General features: G+C 30.8%; 1 protein-coding gene across 1 annotated transcript in view; it reads left to right on the plus strand.

Annotated features, from left to right (window-relative positions):
* The first annotated feature begins 320 nt into the window (after positions 1 to 320).
* LOC129947475 (synaptic vesicle glycoprotein 2B-like) overlaps positions 321 to 20,426 on the plus strand; it is a 36,977-nt gene continuing 16,871 nt past the window's right edge. Inside the window, exons 1-2 of the mRNA XM_056058047.1 lie at positions 321 to 772; positions 18,949 to 19,107. Coding sequence (XP_055914022.1) covers positions 736 to 772; positions 18,949 to 19,107 — 196 coding nt within the window. The 5' untranslated portion in view covers positions 321 to 735. The remainder of the gene's footprint in view (positions 773 to 18,948; positions 19,108 to 20,426) is intronic.

A 20,426-nucleotide genomic window follows, 5' to 3' on the forward strand; every position in this document is an offset into this window, starting at 1 on the left:
TAGATAGATGATAATTGTTTGAACAAGCATTAGAATGAACTGAATTTTGTTTATTCTCACAGCTATAATTGTTTTTATTTCTTTTTATTTTGCACGTTAAATATAAGTGTAAGTACTCATACTTCGGGATGGGGTTGATTGTTATAGTTCATTGAGTTGAGTTTGTATCTTAATTTGAACCGATTTTCCAAGACACATTGAGTTAGTTCATGGACTTAAGAGTAAGAGGAGGGTTATAAGCCAGTTCCAAAAAATAACTATAGATAACTTTTACCCATCAGTGCGGCAATTAGAGTGTCTCGAACAGTTCTCCGATATAGTCAAGTCGTTATAAGAGTATATACTTGAGAGGCACAGATCTTCTGCCACCACCACCTGATGTTTTCTTCATTCATCCCCTTTTATATTGATGAAGATGTGAAGTGAGATACTTCCAATTATTGGGGTATAAAAACATTGACTCTGTAAGAAATCGTGATCAGTTTTAAGGCAGATACCGGAGGTGGTAGTTTTACTCATCAAATATTATTTTTCGAAAAAAGGGCTCGCTTTCTGCCTTTGTTTTATTTTGTGCGCCTGGAAATGTGAATTATTTTAACTTTTTTTTTATCATTGTTTGATTTTTGATGATTTGATTTAGTTAAAAACAAAAACTCGTATCTATAGAAAAACTTTTTAAAAATTGTGTTGTGTAAATATTAAGAGAAAAACGACAGAGAAATAAACATTCGAAAAATGTGCGAATATCGTGAGAAAACAAATGAAAATGAAGGTGTGTTGAAAATGAAAAAGGAACATAACGTGTTCTAAATAACATATTAAATTGTAACAAAATCCAAGGGTGCTTCAAGTACCCTTTATCCCCAAAGTCTTTAGTCTTAATATAATAATTTTGTCCTTAAAGGACGTTAAATCGAAATTAACTGAAATTGAAAAACGTTCAATCAATAATTATTTACAGATGTTTTCTGGGATAAAAACTTTTTTTTTATTGAAGACTATATTCTTGATTTCAAAATTTAAACTGTTTTAGATATTTAATTTTAGTTAATCTTATTAGAAATAAAGATAAACATTTATGAAAATATTTACTAAGTGTTGTGAAAAAATAATAATTTTCTGTTCTTTTTAGAAAGTGGAGTGGTTTGATAGTTAAAGTGAAAGTTCATTCTATGTTACTCAAGATACTTGTTAAATAAGTATCAAATAAGTTAATAGTAAATAAATAATGTTATGTTTGAGTTAAATTTGTGAAAATGAGTATTAGTGTTCCTTTGGACACTAAATTCATTTATTAGATATAAATGAATTAAGTTTCTCACGTATTCTTGATTTATCATATTAATTTTCATCAGTAGCATTAGACTCATTTTTTTAAATTGATGAAACTGGTAGTATTTTGAATTTATAGTTAAAATAGTGTTAAAGATAGTTTTGAAAGAAGTTTTGAATAAAAATAATTTTGAATGAGATTTTGACAGCTAAGTTACAATTTTAATTTCTGTTCCATTCACCACAAATAATAAAAACAAATTAATCTGAAAAGAACTTATTTTAAAATTTGTCTTTCTTTGTTAAGATAAAAACTTCTTTGTTTCGTAGAAAGAACTCTTTTTTTTGTTTTCAAAATATTTACATTTAATATATTTTTGTTTTTCTTATAAAAATGTATCTTTATTTGGCCATATAAGTGACGATTTTTAAATCCAACAAAGATATACTCCGTTTCTAAGCTCGAGCGTCATAATGTTGATTGAAATGGCTTTTTTAAACTAAAATAAACAATCCTGCTGATAAAATAATGCAAATATAACATTTAAATATAAACCTACTAACTATAAAAATATTTGTTTTTGAATTAAATTAGGCAAGCAAATTACCAAAAATAGATAGCCCCAAGTTGTTCTTTTGATAACTGTGTAAATGATTTGTGTTGAAATAAACTTATTGTGTTTTCAATTTAAACTTGGCTATTTATACATTAGATAACAAAGTTAAGACATTTTTCTGTAAAAAATACAAACAAATAATTTTCTAATTGTATTTTTTTTTCAATCAAGTCACGGTTTTGAAATATACCTCTATAAAACTGTAAACAACAAGTAACATAAGGTTACAATTCATTGCAAAAAAGTTATGAAAAATAAATTGGTAATGATTTTTCAAAGACCAGTTTAAATCTTTTTAGTTTGTATTGAAAAAAACTTTGTAACTGATTTCAAATCGGAATACTTTTAAAACGATACTGCTTTTTATTGTTATAAAATCTTTTTAAAGCTTTAAAAGTTAATAAAACTCTTAAAATATTTAAACTGAATGTTGCTGCAAGCACAAAAAACTCTGGCCAAGAATAAATATCGAAGAACAACTCAAATGTATTTTATTTGGTTCGATTTTATTTTCTAAAGAAAAATATATAACATTAGAAATATTTCTTAACAAAAAATACAAAACTTACAATTGGTCAGATTTTAACTTCAATTTTAAACTTGCTATTAGCAACTAAACCAAAAATTCATCTTTCTTTTAATTATAACCTTAAAATTTAGTCGAGAAGAGATCATGTGCGCCCAATGTTTATAATTGTTTTTCTCTTTCGTCCGAAAGGGAGACAATTATACTTGACATGACAAATTATAATGTTGCCATTCGAAAATTTTATTTTTAAAAATAAGACTCGATGACACTGAATATTGACTATCAAGGGAATTATAGATTTGAATTGCTTTAAAAAACGTGGGGCTATAGAGATATTTCGAAGTCGGATTTAAAGAATTATTTGATATCAAATAAAACTTCTTGTTAACGTGTTAGGCTGAACTTTTCTTTAAAATAAAAATAGAAAACACTTATTAGTACTTTTCAGATTTCAAAATTCTATAATGTAATAAGAAGATGAAAAAGGTTTCTCTTTATATTTCCAGCAAGGTCAAATTAATTGTATTCTCCTCTAATAAAAGATTCTACCGTAACAGTTACAGTGTACTAATACTCAAATACATTATGTACACATTCAAGTAATTACAAGCTGTGATAAATAATTATATAATAATTAGCACAGTAAGCTTTTTACACGTGTCATACATAGACGAATTTTTGTCAACAGTGAGGTATTAAATTAGTTTATAACAATAATAACTTATCTTATACCGGATTCAATCTTTTATATTTGAATATGTCTTTAGCAACTACAATAGTTGACTACAGTAAATCCCAGTTAAGAGAAAGTTTAGTTTAACAGAATTTAAATCAATAAAATCAAATAAGGAACGTTTAGGTTTGTATGTTCGTAGGTGAATTTCTTTTTTCTTATACAAGTAGAGTGTTTTATAAGAATTTATTAAATAAATATTCGGAAATACGGAAAATTTTCGTGAATATTAAAAGTGTTTCCTTAAAGCGGGTTTTCCTGTATGTAATCCAACCTAAAGTGTTAACATTTTATTTCAAAATCAAACTTACTTCCTCATACATAATTCTTTGATTTTTGCGATCGAATTTTGAAAGAATCTGAAGTCATGCCGTTGTTTAAAAAGGGTAGTCGTAGTGTTATATGAGTCAATACCGGCCAATCTCCATATTACCAACGTTCTCTTAACTTTTTGAAAAACTCATAAAGGATCGTATGTTGGCTTTTTTAGACAGAAAAGATTTTTTTGAGCAACGACCAATTTGGTTTTTGTAAAGGTTTATGTACTGACGATGCCATATTAAAGTTTTGCAGTGAGGTGAGTGAAGGTTTTAACAACAATAAAAGTGTTTTAGCGTTGTTTATTGATCTGACTAAAGCATTTGATTTGGTCAATCATCAAATCCTTTTAGGAAAAAATTATAAGGCTGGATTTAGAGGCCCGGTTTTCGATTGATTTGCTTTCTCTTCATCCGCAAGACATCAAAGAGTTAAAATTGATGGAATATTTAGCGATGTTCAGTCTGGTGTTCCTCAAGGATCTGTGCTAGGTCCAATATCGTTTTTGATATACATAAACTCTGTCTTCAAACAATCATTAATTAGCAAAATAACAGTTTCGCTAATGATATGGCTCTGACATAAGTTAGCAATTCGCTATTTGAAATGATCGCTATATTACAAAAAGATTTAAATGTACTAAGGCAATGGATTTATAGGCCCGGTTTTTGATTGGTTTGCTTTCTATTCATCCGCAAGACATCAAAGAGTAAGAATCGATGGAAGATCTAGGGACTTTCAGTCAGGAGCTTACCACCAGTGTTCCTCAAGGATCTGTCCTAGGTCCAATATTGTTTTTGATATAATTCAACTCTGTATTCAAACAATCATTAATTAGCAAAATAACAGCGTTTGCTGATGATATGGCTCTGACATATGTTAGCAATTCGCTATTTGAAATCGTCGCTATGATTTTAAGTGAAAAAACAAAAGTAATGGTCTGCAATTTAAAACACACAGTTCCAGTCTTGGACTGTAATGTTATCTTCCATTCAGGAACATATGACTGATGGATGTGCTAATGATTGTTTTGAAATCGAATTCGTTAATTTTTTTTTTAAATTGCTGTGATAAAAAAACACTAAATTTTGTTGAGAATCCTTCCTTCATATTTCTGCATCACTATCTTTAAATTTATTTGAAGCCGATATCTTTGCTTGTTCTTGAGATATGGGCGTACGAACGTAATTAAACATGCACGCACAGACATCTCTCTAAAAACCTTTTATTTAGCTTCTAGGGACACTGAACCGTCGAAAAATTTCAAAATATTCACTTTGACAAATCAGACCGATTACAATAGCTTCCTATAGGAAGTTAAAAAGAAATACTACGCAGAATTATTAAAAACTGATTTTCGATTCAAATATTCCGGGAACAGAGTTTAACTTCAAAAATGTTTCATGCTATGCAAAATTTTGTTGTTATGTAAGATAATGTTCGAAAAAAAATCCAATCTGTATTAGAAATAAAAACTTTAAAAAAAATGCTGCTAAAATTGATAAAAATTAGATTTCTACTAAGAATCTTTTTTGAAATAATAATTTTTTTTTAGAAAAATGCAACTGAGAAATATTTTTCATAATACGAAAACCTCCAAACATAGCAAAAAACCGATAAGAAATTGTTTTCAATTCTAGTATTATTAGCACAAAGTAAAATGTTGACTTAAAACTTTTGTATCTCACACAAAATGATGTTATTGTTATTTTAGTTTTAGAAAATTCTATAGAAAGACACGGAAAAAAATATGGTAAAATTCAAAACAATACATTTTTTAAATGGTCATATTTTGAAATTAAAGAGATGATTTGAAATAGAAATTATTTATTTCTTAAAGAAAATTGTCGGCACTTAAAATCGAGAGCTAATTTTTTTATCAAAAATTTCGTCATTAAAAAAAAATAAGAAAAGAACTCTTTTGTGGTTTCGACGAAATTTTGTATGCATAAATATTAATTTGCATTTTTTTTTGATTAAGAGGTGAAAGTCACAAGGCCCTAGTTCTCTACGGACTATTGCACTACCTAATTTATTTATTTATTTAAGAACCTCAATTTGTGGAAATAAATATGGTTTCAAATAACTGACAATTTTTTTTATAAAACGAACAGGAAAGGAATTGCTATAAAACCATATTTTCTATATTTGACATTTTTTGAAACCGTTGTTTTTTCTAAGAGCTTTCTTGTAGAAAAACAACTTTCTGGCACTGTATTTTAATACATCTCAAAATCTTTAAAGTCTAGCTGAAATTTGCTGTAACACTAACCTAGGGAACTGTTTTAGTCTCATTTTGGGTTTTTGGAAAATATTGTTCTTCCGAGAAATCCTACACAAAAAGTTTATCAACAAATAACATTGAAAATAAAATAGTCTATTTAAATTCACAACCGTTTGTTTATGTTTTTAATGAGAAACGGACACAATCCCGAAAACTAAAATCCCTAAAACCTTAGAGCCTAAAGATCTTATATTCAAAAATCCAAAATATAGAATCCCGAAACTCCACATTCCTGAAAAACCACATGCTCAAAATTCGACAATCCCTAAAACCCAGAATTCCGAAAGGCCAAAATTTAAAATGAAATTAATTTTTGTATCTATTCGTAAATGATACTATAAAAAACTCTGGTCTGAGGATAATGGTACAGATTAAGACCATTTTCATTTTGAACGTTAATATTCCTCCAAAAGTCTTGAGTCTGTTTATAGCGAACTCTCCTTGGCATTAGACTTTTTTATCATTTTGTCCTGCTCTGACATACACACTTTGATTAGACAATTAGAACTATCTTTTGTCGATAAAATCCTTCTTAAAACGAACTTGTACAACAAATCTATTAACAACAATATACTTTGCGCTCGTTAATTGTAAGCTACAGTATGGAATAACTAGTTGGGGAGGTGCATATCAAAACACACTTGATCAAATAATTACATCTCAGAAACATTATTGTCCGAATCATTTGTAAGAAATCAAGGTTGACAAGTAGTTGGCCTTTATTTCAAGATCGTCGTATCTTGCCGTTGAAACACCTTTATGCATATAAAGTTCTTAAAGTTTACTTCATAAGAAGTGGATACAGTCAGATACTCAGAAACTCAAATACACATAGCTTAAAAATTAATAATCTATTTTTAGTTAATATTCCAATGAGTTATAGAACTCAATTCTCAATTTTTTACACTGCAACAGCACCTAAACTTTTTAATCAGTTGCGTTTTGAAACTAAAAAACTTCAATATCCTAATTTATTTTTAAAATCAGTAAAAATATGGCTCTTTGAAACAGTTCCATGGTCAAAAATCTGTTTTAAGTATAGCATAACTTTTTAGCTTTGTATTAACTTTTCTTTTCAAATTTTGTTTAACTTCATTTAATAATTATTATGTTTTTAAAGTTGTTGCTATTTACATGTAACACAGTACCCCAAATATTCATTAGTTTTATGCATAATGCTTTATATTTCCTGATATGGTTTATTCGCCTCTAGTTTTCAACTATAGAATGATACCTACTATTTTTTTTCTAAATTAATATTTATGTTTACATTATTAAAATTGTACATAGAGAATGGAATGAAAATAAACAATTAATAATAAAAAAAAGATATGACTGGAAAAATAGGCAAAGTTGGTAAACTCATATTTATCTGCAACGGTTTTCATATTTTATTTTGGTAGATCACTTCGTACTTCTTAATCTTTGTTTTTAAATTTTAAATATAAAGCTTTTAATTTATACATACATATATAGAAATATATCAACTGATTAAAAAATGATGACAAACATTTGGAAGATTCCATTAACTTTTAAGTATACGTCACAAACCTAAAAGAAATAAATAAGATTGAAAATGTGCTCCTTCAACCCATAGCAATAAAATCGTCTGCAAAATTTGTTTCATTTAAAAAAATATCGCGAAATTGGCAGACATTTAAATATGTATTTGTATACAGTAAAAATTGTGACCTAAAAATACTATCTGTTTAGCAATGGCGGATCCAGGAGGGGGCCGTAGGGGTCATGACCCCCCGTGGGAGATAATTTGTTTGCTTTTTCGTAGGAATTCCCTTCAATTCAAAACTAATCGTATTTCGTTTATTATATTTTAAATTATTTAAGTTTTGTATTTTACTTCCTTAAACTTTGTTGCTTAAAGTACTACTCTTGACTGAAGATTGGACCATGATCATAATACGAATCGGATATTCAGTCCTATTCCAAAACCACAGCACTAATTTATCAACTTCTGACCAACTGACGATCCAGGGGGAGGGGCCATATGAGCCATAAAGCTAAAGTTAAGTTGTATAAAAAAATATTTCATCTATAGATTTATTAGTAATTTAACCACATTCACCAAAAAGTGGTTTGCTGTCAAAAACAACTGAAATGTTTGTTTTCACTCAATTTAGAATTTGAAAAAACTTTAGTAATGCTTTAAATTATTTTCATAAAAATTGTTTTTAGGAAAAAGAGCAAATATTCAGGTTCTTAAGAAGAAACCTTAAATAAGAGATCATTAATTTTATATTAAGTTGAGTTTAAATTCCACTAGCCTTCAATTTTATTTTTTTTTTAATATTTTTTACACACATAAATAGTGAACATTGAAGTGATTTTCACTTGCGACTTGCCCATACAAATTTTTTGGTTAAAACATGTAATTTTTCTAAAACTTTTTCTAAATTTTGTGTTCTTAATTTGGCTTCTTTCTACAGGAAAAATATATGTTAGTATTGCTCCAGAACGGTACCCCTCAAAAACCTTAATTTTGTTTTAAGTTTTCTCAAGAACTAATGGACCGATTACAATAATCTTCTCTTTCTGTGCAAGCTCTTTTTGATGATCAAATTGATGATGATTTTTTATGATTAAAATTGTATTTTTGTTTGATTTTTTAAAAAAATATTAATTTTGTTTGACGAAATTTAAATGTAAAATGTACATGTATTTACAAACTCTTTATTTAGTGCTTACCAGAAATATTTTTTAGACAAAATTTAAAATGATTTGTGAAAAAAAATCTAGATTTTTTGAAAAATAAAATGGCATTCAAATTTTTGAGAAAAACTTATTTTGCAGGTACATTTTTAAATCGTAAAATATAGGAAATATTTTTAAATAGACTTTTTTTTAAGAAATTAGCAAGTTCTAGCGATCCAGTAGTGCATTTTATTTATTTCAAAATTGGTTTCTGTTGAATACAAAAGATCTTAAAAGATTTAAAAAAAAAAACTAAATAACTCTACTTTTAAAGTGAATTTGCTTTGAACTAATATTTAAACCAGAATTTCAATAATATAAATGTCCCAAAAACAGCAAAATATTTAGTAAAAAAAATTAAATAAATATACTTTTAAAGTGAATTTGCTTTGGATGCTCTAGAACTAATATTTAAACAGTAATTTCAATAATATAAATGTCCCAAAAACAGCAAAAGTGATACTTTTGTTAAACTAATGGCTAATTGAAAAACAAGCTTTGAATCTCTTGAGATTTGAAGTGAAAAGAGATTCTGAAACGTGTAATTTGTGAGTGCTACACAAACGTTTCTTTCCAACTTATCTGTTTACCTTAATTTGTTTTAATTTAATTTTTTAGAGAAATTATGTAGGTACTCAAAAGCACCTATTTACTTAAATTCAAGAACCAAACATTTTTCTCTCTAAAATTTTTAAGTTTTGTTGACCCCTTTAAGATTACAATACGAGTAAGTAGACTGATGGCGATAGTAATAATAGACTATCGAAAATAGAGTTCGAAAAACTTCGTCAGAAAAGCCCGGCATTTCTTCATATCAGATCCTCTCTCACTTTCTGGAATTTTGATTTTTTTAGCGTTCTTAGCATAAATAGAAATGGATACAAGAAATGTATATTTTATTTTTGGAAAAAAAGCTTAGTTTCTAAACAATTTCTTACATTTCTGCGTGAATTGCAGCAAAAACCCTCTAAACTATTGTGTTTTAGCTCTTAAATATGACATATTTAGAAAACTTTTGGAATTAGGGAATGCTTTCATATGTAGGGAGTCATACACATTAAATAGTTAGACCGTAGTTTGCTGGACGACAGTGTTCTAAAATAATTTGATAACTAAAGTTGTCATTTCAGCAATAGAAAAGTGTACCTAAAGGTTAGGTTAATATACTTGTACACATTATGTTATTTAAAATTTGTTAGCCTCCTTTACAAAACATTAAAGACTATTTTTAAGCGGAGAGTAAAACTCATCTAAGCGTGTGACACACCAAAACCAATTACAAAAATCATTATAACATGGCCATCGCCGTCTGCTAGGTTGACAACAAAACACAATGAATGTAAAAAGCCCTCAATATAATTAATTTTGTATATTAAAAAAGGTATTTATAATTGTTTAACTAAAAACAGTTCATGATAGATTACAAATAATTTAAAAATGTTCGTTAATTATAGCACTTCTATATCTGAGCGCAGTTTTGCAAAATTCGTAAAGATTGACAACATCCATTTCATTCAATAAACTTATCACTTGATCTTTCGTTAGGAAAGCTTTTCTAAATACATTCCTTATGATTTCTCTAAAAATAATGCATCTTCGCAAGAAGTGGACAATATCCTCTCTTTCTGATAGGTTGCACATATTAGACTCTGGTGGTAAGTCAGTACTGTGTGGAATGAAATTTAAATCTTTTAGTTCACTACGTTCACTAGAGTCCATACAGTGGCATAAAAAAGGAACAGACCCCCCGAAGAAGTTCAAAGTCACTCCGTCTGCCGGGAAGCTCATGGCCACAGTTTTTTGGGACTCAAAGGGAATCTTACTCATTGAGTACAAAAAAAAAGGTGAAACCATCAACGCCAAATCCTACGCTTCCACTTTGCATAATTTGCGAGAGGAAATTAAAAAGAAAAGACGGGGTAAACTCGCAGCGGGTGTGTTGCTTCTTCATGACAACGATCCTGTTCACACGGCGCGAGTTTCCAAGTCTGCTGTGCGAGATTGTGGTTTTGAAGAAATTCAACATCCGCCCTATAGTCCAGACCTTGCCCCTATTGATTACTTCCTCTTTCCGTATTTGAAAAAATGTCTTCGTGGAAAAAGATTTTCGGATGATGAAGAACTCAAGTCGGCAATAAATGGGTATTTTGCAGGGAAAGAGGAAACTTATTTTTTTGAGGGTTTAAAAAAGCTTATCTCAAGATGTAACAAATCATTGATGTTAGGGGAGATTATATTGAAAATAAAAACAATTTAAATTGAATTCGCATTTTCCTTCTTATCGATACCGAGAATATATTGAACGCCCCTCGTATTTCGACCATCACAGAAATCACACGGACATTATTGGAATCCTTAAAATAGTTGTTCTCTGCTAGGTTGTGATTTAATCTGCTGTAAGTTGTTCTGTACAAGGAAAGAGACGCATCAGCAATATATTCAGCTCTAAATTTCTCGTCAACCTTTACAATGACTTCATGCAAAATGTTTTTAGCGGTTGTTAAATTCTCGATGGGTAAATTAAGATTAATTTGACATTCCTTAGCAAAATCTTGCCACTCCCGATACCAACTACTTTGATCTTATATGGCTTTTATGGCCACTTTTTTCACGACCCGTGAATCATTCATTTTAAAAACGTTAAGCAAGAAGTCCGCTTGCAACTTCAATGTTTTTATAAACAAAGGAGAGAGACCCGTTTCCAGCATTATTACGTAGTTTGGCGTTTTTTTCGGCAAATGAAATATTCTTTGTGTAAAGTGCGTTAGAAGTTTTCAACCGAATTGTCTTTTTTACATCCCCATTCCTGCGATCCATATAAAAATATGCTCTCAGCTACTGCTTCAAATTCTTTAAACTTGCTACTATGTGCTATAAACTTATTCATGAAGCATTGTTTCCAGGTCATATTAATAGCAGTTTTCGCCTTAATTAGTTTCTCTTTGAAGTGTTTATCCATATTAAAATTATTTGTAACAGTAATGCCAAAGTATTTGTATTCTCGCCTACATTCAATATTTTCAAGATTATTGCTCCATTTTTCATTTGATGCATTACGTCTACCACCACTTTTAATAACTATTAAATTCCATAGGTGACAATACTGGTAAGCCCTGTTAATCATGAGCTGCAGAGTTTCCAGTGATTCCTGTAAACAAGCTAGGGCTTAATGTACAACCTTGTCTCACTCCCGATGAGGTTTCAAACCAGTCTGAGAATTCTTCACCTGTCCATACAGCTGCCCTTGTTCCGCTCAAGAACGCGTTCAAACTTCAATGAAATCCCAAGAAAAGTCTTGGGATTTCATTGAAGTTCATTGTAAAGACAGCTTATAGAAAAGTGCAACTCTATCGATTGTATCAAAAGCTGCTTTTTCCTTAGGTTAGGTTAGGTTATAGTGGCTGTCCAAGATGAAAACGGACACACTTAGGCCAGTTTAATGGCCCATTGTGATACCACATAAATCTTGAGGCTTCTTCCTAAGCTCAATGGAACCAGCTTGAGTCCATTACGAAACGTGAGAGGCTGATTATACCGATATGATTTAGATCGTTTAGGTCGTTAAAGAAGAATTCTCCTAGGTAATACTTGCGTTTTCAAGCTAGAGCAGGGCATGTTCAGAGAAGATGAAGAACCGTTTCTTCCTCTTTCTCGTCCATACAGCTTCTGCAAAAGTCATTTGAGAATACGCCTAGTCTCGTGGCGTACTTTCCTATTAGACGGTGTCCGGTTATGACACCTATTATAGAGCTTATATGCGATCTGCTTAGAGAGAACAAGCACCTTGAACGTTTTAAATCCAGTGTTGGCCAGATGTTCTTTGTGGCTTGACATGTGGTGATGTTGTTCACCCTGGTGCCTGCCCTCCTCACAACGTCTTGCATTAGCAACAGTTTACAAGTAGCGATTGGTATGCCAGTACTTGCCAAACATGGTAGGATGGGCTGTACTGTACCGTTCCTGGCGAGTTCATCTGCCTTGCAGTTACCTGGAATGTCTCTATGGCCCGGCACCCAGCAAAGGTGAATATTAAACTGTTGCGCCATTTCCATTAGAGATGATCGACAGTTATGGACTGTTATAGAGTTTGTAGAGACAGAGTCCAGAGATTTGATAGCGGCCTGGCTGTCAAAGAAAATACGGATATCAGATGTTGATATCGCGTTCTCTTTGAGCCAAGACAAGACTTCTTTAATCGCCAAAAGTTCCGCCTGGAACACGCTACAATGATTGGGAAGGCGGAATGAGAGACTTAATTTCAGTCGTGCTATTTCCTTTGATTCAAGCAATTCTCTGCCAAACTCCTGAATATAAAAACATTATCTATTGCGGAATATCCTGGTCTAAATCCAGCCTGGAACTCCCTTAACAAGTTTCCGGTCTCAATCCAGCTAACAAGACGCTTATGCATCATCGTTGTAAATATCTTGTAAGATGCATTTAAAAAGGAAATCCCTCTGTAGTTAGCTGCATCCAACAACGATCCTTTTTTGTGGATTGGATATAATAGCATCTCAAATTCATCTTGCGACATGCTTTGAGCATGTCAGTCCCATATTTAAAAAATTCCACTGGAATACCATTCGATTCGGCTGCTTTTCCATCTTTAAGCGTTTCTACCAACTCGCTATATGTAAATGCACAGTCCAGAGAGTCGACTACGAATCCAGATGCTGCTAATTGCCACTTTGTCGGCGTTATTACAGGAGTTAAAAGATCCTTGAAATGAGAAAACATTACATTTGAAGACAGTTTTGTGGGTATAGTAAAACGTTTAACATTCAGCTCCCAAGCCAGTTTCCAAAAATCAACGGAGCTCTAACAAGATGTTAATCGGTCTACTTGCTTTTCAGCGTATAACATTTTTTTAAGTCTTAAAATGTTCTTTAAACTTCTTATTGGCCTCTATATAAAAACCCCTAAATAATCCTTGGGTGAAATTCTCGACCACGCAAAATGATGTTTTACGAGCTTTTAGACATTCATAATCAAACCAGGGTTCTTTTTTTGTATTTTATTTCTTTTGGTTGACTCCTTCTTGTGGGTATGAGGCTTTCACAATCCGTTTCAAGAGGGAAAAGTTCCCGATTTAAAGTGATTGGAGTTGCAAGTCTAGAGATCGTCGATACTGCTGAGCCTTACAGCCCTATTATGGCTATCAACTATCAATTATTTGATAACTGATAACTTCTATCAATTTATTGATAATTTGGTACTATGAATATTAAATGATAATGTTTTACCCATTGTGAATACTAATCAATATAAGATCGTGAATAGGTTTTGTTTGGTGTTTGACGTTTGTCATTTGTGTTAAGTTCTTGTGTTTTGGTAAAACATTTCGTTTTAAAATGTTTGTTGTCAATACAAAAAATACCAAACAATTTATAAGCTGTATATAAATAAGAACTGTTTACGGGCTGCGATAATTTGATACATTAGGCATGTTCCACAAACTGAACGCTCAATATCAGTTAAACGGAGGAAGTACAATTTGGTGGACAACATTCGGCTTGTTATAAATCTGACACAAGTTTGAAAATGAAAACAAATTTATAATTTGTCCAGTGGGTTTAAAGCATCTCGTAATACTGTTTATTTTAGCTTGCACGATAAGCCTTCGTTCCTCAGTACAATTTCCTTCAAACAACAATTCTAGTGGAGGCATTTCATTCTTCAATTTCTATATTCAATAAAAACTACAAAAAAAAAATGTTTAAATCGTATTTAAATTACAATTTTTTAATATTTACGAATATTTGATACATTTTTCAACGAAAATTTTGTAGCTGATAGAATATTTGATGGGTATCAATATGTTTGATGGCCGTAATACCGAGTTTATCAATAAGCTATTCACAAAAGATCTTTTAATTCACTATTTATCAAAAATATTGATAGATATTTGATAACCAATATAGGGCTGTTAGCCTCTTTCCATTTCAGCTTGGGCAGGAGCCGCATAAAGGTTATTTCCTCATCATGTTTAGTTTGAAGTTGTATTGTCACAACAACAGGAAGGAATACAACAACTTTTATATTTTGTATTCTGATACGTATAAGATCTAAGCCACTTTCGATGGTAACTGGAAAATAAGAATTTAATTTGTTTCAAAAGTTATCAACGCGATTATTTAACTTTAAAACTAACTCTTGGTTTAAATATAACAGCTTCGTCAACCTGATAATTACCAAAATAAGAGTAAAGCCCTACACCGTGTTTTTCTTAGAGGTATAGAACTTTAAATTGGCATCACTATTTTAATTGGCGGCCATTTTTCTAGCTGTCAAGTGATTTATGTTCGTTCATTTTACCATTTTAAGATAAACATTTATTTTGAAAATCATAGATATTTTATTCATGGATCCGTATGGAATAATTGTATGTTGACCAAAATATTGCAGTCAATAGTGACAGTTATAGGGACAGGATTACTGAATTTTTCGTTCACCAATCAAACAACAATGATGTGCAGGAGCTGTGCCTTCAACAAGACTCCGCAACATGTCAGATAGATTGTACCACAATTGATTTATTCAAGGAAATGTTTGGTAACCGTAATTGGCCTCCAAGATTATACAATTCATCCTCGTTTAACTATTTTCTATGTTCTAAATATATGTACATTTTCAGATCAGATTCTTTATTTTTAAATTCAAATTAATAAAACAATAATTTACAAAGATTTCACTAACTGGAGAGCCTAATCAGTTTTTTTCATACGAGTCTATTTCCTCTTTTTTTGTGAATATTTGAAATATATTATTTTCTATACTTTATAATCAATGATGTCAGTTTTTAAGCATCAAAGAGCTTTTGATTTTAAATTGCAACGCTTTTAGTAGTACACATTAATGAGAAAAACAGAACTCCTAAAAGTATGTTTGAGTAAAATAAAAAAATTGACCAAACTGTTTGTTGGACACAAAGTGACAGAAATGCAGACATATTTATATTGATATATTTTTTAAATATTTAACTGCAAGAACTGGAAATTAAACTTTGAAGTTTATAAAATAACCGAAATGTTACACATACGCCTAAGTGACCACGAACAAATTTCAAAAAAAAACACATTTAAAAACGAAAACTAAACCTAAAAGATCAACATGATTATTTATCATGCACGTAATGAATACACATTTTAAATGTACAATGTACAGTGAGTGGCATTAATATTCGTTTTATTTATTTTTTTCCAAAAAAAACACTTTACTTTTCACTTTAAAAAAAGTTAAAAACTAGTTTTTCCTTAAAATATTTTGTATTTAATAATTTCAATATACATGTATACATTTTTTTATTAAAATATCAAATTAACAAAAAAAAAAACAAAAAAGAGGCTGGGATGTGACCCACACTGATAACTTCCCATCCCGTCTGTCCATTTGTCTTGCTTAAAAGTTTGTCTATATGTACTCGTATCAATTTTTACCAAATTTGCGTACTATTTTTTGTAGATTTCATTTTTTTATAAAAAAACGGATTGTTGGATTTTTATATAAGAATTACTGAATATCGAGAACAATATTTTCTGTGAAATAAAATAAGTCTGGAGCCAATATTTTTAATTTTTGAAAAGCTATTTGAGTCGAAAGTCAATTTTTACCAACTTTTGTTAAATTTTTTTTAGGTTTTTATTTTTTGTAAAAAAACTATCAATTCGATTTTTCTCAAACTTAGTCCTAGTGTTGAAAACAATATTTCTTAAAAGTAAAAATTAATAAGAAGCTATTATCTCAAATTTTTGAAAAGATATTTGAGTCGAAAATCATTTTTTACCAACTTTTGTTAATTTTTTTGCGGTTTTTAATTTTTTGTAAAAAAAGCTGTCAATTAGATTTTTTTCAAAATGTTATTGAATGTTGACAACAATATTTTTTGAAAGATAAAAGTAAATTAAAGCCAATATCTCAAAGTTTTGAAAAGATATTTCATTCGAAAATCAATTTTTACCAACTTTTTATTAATTTTTTTTTTAGGTTTTTATTCGATTTTTCTCAACATTTTTCAGAATGTTAAAAACAATATTTCTTATAAGATAAAATAAGATTGAACCAAAAATTTCAAGTTTTTGAAGAGATATTTGAATCGATATTCAATTTTTACCAATTTTGAGTAATGATTTTTATTTTTTATAAAAAAAAAAACTATCAATTCAATTTTTCTCAAAATATTATCAGATGTCAAAAACATTATTCTTCGTTGCACAAAATTGTTTTGGAGATGAAATCATATTTTAGTCTTAAAATTTTGGAGGTGACAATTTTTATTTTCAGTTTTTTTTATTTAAAAAAATTTAATTTAAGTCTCTAGCGTTTTTGGTTCGTAAGATATTTAGGGTTAACCTCAATTTTCACCTTTCTTTCAAACTGCTATGGTAAAAAAACCACCCACGCAATTTCTTGAGAGCCCTTTCTGAATCTTTCTGCCTTATTATCTGTGCAAAAAAATTTATTTGAAATCGATATCTCTTCTGGTTCCTGAGCTATGGACGACGAAAAAAAAAAACGTCGTGAACGTACGGACGTAGGAACGTACGTACACACGCACGCGCATACATCTTTTTAAAAACCTTTTATTTCGTCTCTAGGGACCTTAAAACGTCTAGAAATGTCAAAATTTTCAATTTGACAAATCGGACCCATCACAATAACTTTCTATGGGAAGTTAATAAAGATTACGACAACTCAAAAAATACCACTTTCGATTCGGTTCTTTGTACATACTTACATGTGTTAACTTTTTAATTCATCTTTCTTACCATTGATTTTAATATTTTGTTGGATACCCTTGATTGGATAAAACTGCGTCCAGTCGCTTCGGCATATTTTTTATAATTGTTTGAAGGTATTCAATGTCTATTTTGCTTCATTCTTCTTGAAGCCGTTGCTTAAGTGCACTTATTGAAGAGACAGAGTTTTCGCGAACTCGGCGGTCCAATTCATCCCACAAATTCTCGATTAGCTTAAGGTCTGGACACTGTGGAATGTTTGGATTACTTTTGGAGAGTTATACAAAAGCCATTCCCTTACAACATACGCCTTCTGCTTAGGGTCGTTGTCCTGATAAAATTTGAAATTCCTTAAAAATTTTCTTTTAGGATCTTCAAATAGTATTTCTTTTTCCATATACTGTTGATGAATACTAAATTTCCCTTGCCTCTTGCCGAAATGTACCCCCAAACCATGATGTGCCCGCCTCCATGCTTCACTGCTTGCTTTATGTTCCTGCTTTTAAGCTCTTCATTTGGCTTGCGCCACACCATAACTCTTCCATCCGATCCAAAGAGGTTGTACTTACTTTCGTCAGCAAATATTACATCATCCCACCAAGTTGCATCCTTATTTTTGTGTTACCTCGCAAATTTGATCCGAATTTGCCCGTTGCGCATTCATAATGGCTTTTTTCGGGCAACACGACCATTGTCGTTATGGTTCAGCGTACCGTTGATGCAGATATTTTCTTTTTGCATTCCATTAACACTTCTTGCACAGTTTTTGTACCACTTAAACGAGGATTTGCTCTAATTTTTCTTACTACAATCCGTTCTTCTTTCGTTGTTAACTTTTTTGGTTGACCCATCTGCGTCTTTCGTTCGATCCTTCCTTCTCTTTTATACCTGCGCACAATATCACCAACAGTGTTTGGCTTCTTGTCTAAAATATCAGCAATTTTGTTTTGTATGTTTTACCTTTATTATGGTGAAAAATAGTTAACAAGGTTTTGTTCAAGGCTTGCATTTTTTCCTTCCAAACGATCTTACACTAAATCGTTTTAAAAATGTATGCAAACGTCTAGTCAACATTTTATTTCAACGGTACTCTTGAATAGACAAACTGTTGATCGGAGCAAATGTCAAACTCTGCAAGGAAAACAAAAAAAACGAATATTAATGAAGAGCTTACATGTGATATTTTTGAGTTGTTTATCGTATAATTTGATGCAGTTAAGTGATTTCAAACATTTTTTTAATGAAATATTTAGGGAATAATATACTAATTTATAAAATAACCAAATAAAAAAACTAAATTCAGCTTTTACTACAAAAAAACCAACAAAAGTAAAACCGAATATTAATGACACTCACTGTACATCCATTTTAAAACATTTTTAATTTCGATTAAAATATTAAGTTTCTTGACGTGTAAAATTACTTACATTACTACAGATGATCAAAGCGCCAATAATTCTTAGTCTATCATAATCAAGATCCATAACCAATTTGAAACTAAATTACTGATATATTGGAATCTTGAATCTTGACCATGGGATGTACGTATGTCTTCCAGTATATTCTGGGTAAAAAAAGGTTATTTTACTCAATTAAACTTGAGTCAATCGTTTTGTCACTTCTTCATAAGTTTTCTTATTTTATATTGTTCTTAATTTGTTTATTGATCTCTACATTATAGAGTTAAAATCTTTGTTGATATAGTCTTATAAAACATGCATCCAATGTGTACCTCCCTTTCTTCTTTCTAGACACAAATTCAACAGTTGAGGAAGCTGCGGGAGGGACAGCAGCAGTTGAGACTGGTATTGGTACAAGTAGAACAATAACTTTAGGAACCGATGTCATTGCTGGGCAACCCCAACCGGCCAAGGGTTCAGAATACTTCGAGAATGCTCTACAAGCAACAAGTAAGTCAAACTGATGTGTATGTAGTTTAAATTGTTTTGGTATATTAATTTTTTAGCGTCTTCTCTTCAATTGAATTTATTAATAGATTGTATGGCGTCTTCTCGCTGGCTGAGACAGAAGCTCAAGCACAGTGTCTAATTTTATGATAAAAATGTATATTCATAAAATAATACATTTTCATTAAACTCATAAGACAGGGAATTGAATACAGAGTATTGTGACTCTAATTATTTAAAATTTTTAAGTGCTGATTGAACTGACAGACAATAATTTATTTGATTCGATGTTGTTTAGACTTTTGTTAGGTGTACAGCAGTACATATATAAGAATGAATTATAAATATATGTATGTTTTTGATCGTGACTTTTTGCTTCAGCCACAAAATTTGTCCCAAGAATTCATTGGAAATGATTAGAATTTTCTTAATTTAATATGGTTAAATATGAATTCAAAATTTCCATTGACGTTAAAGCTTAAACCACATAAAAGTATTCGGGATGTACAAGCGGATACGCATTCGATTGGAAAAATTAAAATATTAAATCGCAAAATCGTAACCTTCCCCCAAAGACACGATCCATTGGTGGTAATTGCATCAAGGAAACTGATAGATTTTCAGTTCTAAACGGTGATTTTTTAAGAGCTTGAGAACTTTTAAAAAAAAAATTTGCAAAATCTCATCGATTCTTTATTTGAAACGTTAGATTGGTCCATGACATTTACTTTTTGAAGATAATTTCATTTAAATGTTGGCCGCGGCTGCGTCTTAGGTGGTCCATTCGGAAAGTCCAATTTTGGGTAACTTTTTCGAGCATTTCGGCCGGAATAGCCCGAATTTCTTCGGAAATGTTGTCTTCCAAAGCTGAAATAGTTGCTGGATTATTTGTGTAGACTTTAGACTTGACGTAGCCCCACAAAAAATAGTCTAAAGGCGTCAAATCGCATGATCTTGGTGACCAACTAGCGGTCCATTCCTTGAGATGAATTGTTCTCCGAAGTTTTCCCTCAAAATGGCCATAGAATCGCGAGCGGTGTGGCATGTAGCGCCATCTTGTTGAAAATACATGTCAACCAAGTTCAGTTCTTCCATTTTTGGCAACAAAAAGTGTTTTAGCATTGAACGATAGCGATCGCCATTCACCGTAACGTTGCGTCCAACAGCATCTTTGAAAAAATACGGTCCAATGATTCCACCAGTGTACAAACCACACCAAACAGTGCATTTTTCGGGATGCATGGGCAGTTCTTGAACGGCTTTTGGTTGCTCTTCAATCCAAATGCGGCAATTTTGCTTATTTACGTAGCCATTCAACCAGA

This window comes from Eupeodes corollae, chromosome 2, assembly GCF_945859685.1.
Source record: "Eupeodes corollae chromosome 2, idEupCoro1.1, whole genome shotgun sequence".
NCBI classification, from domain to species: Eukaryota; Metazoa; Arthropoda; class Insecta; order Diptera; family Syrphidae; genus Eupeodes; species Eupeodes corollae.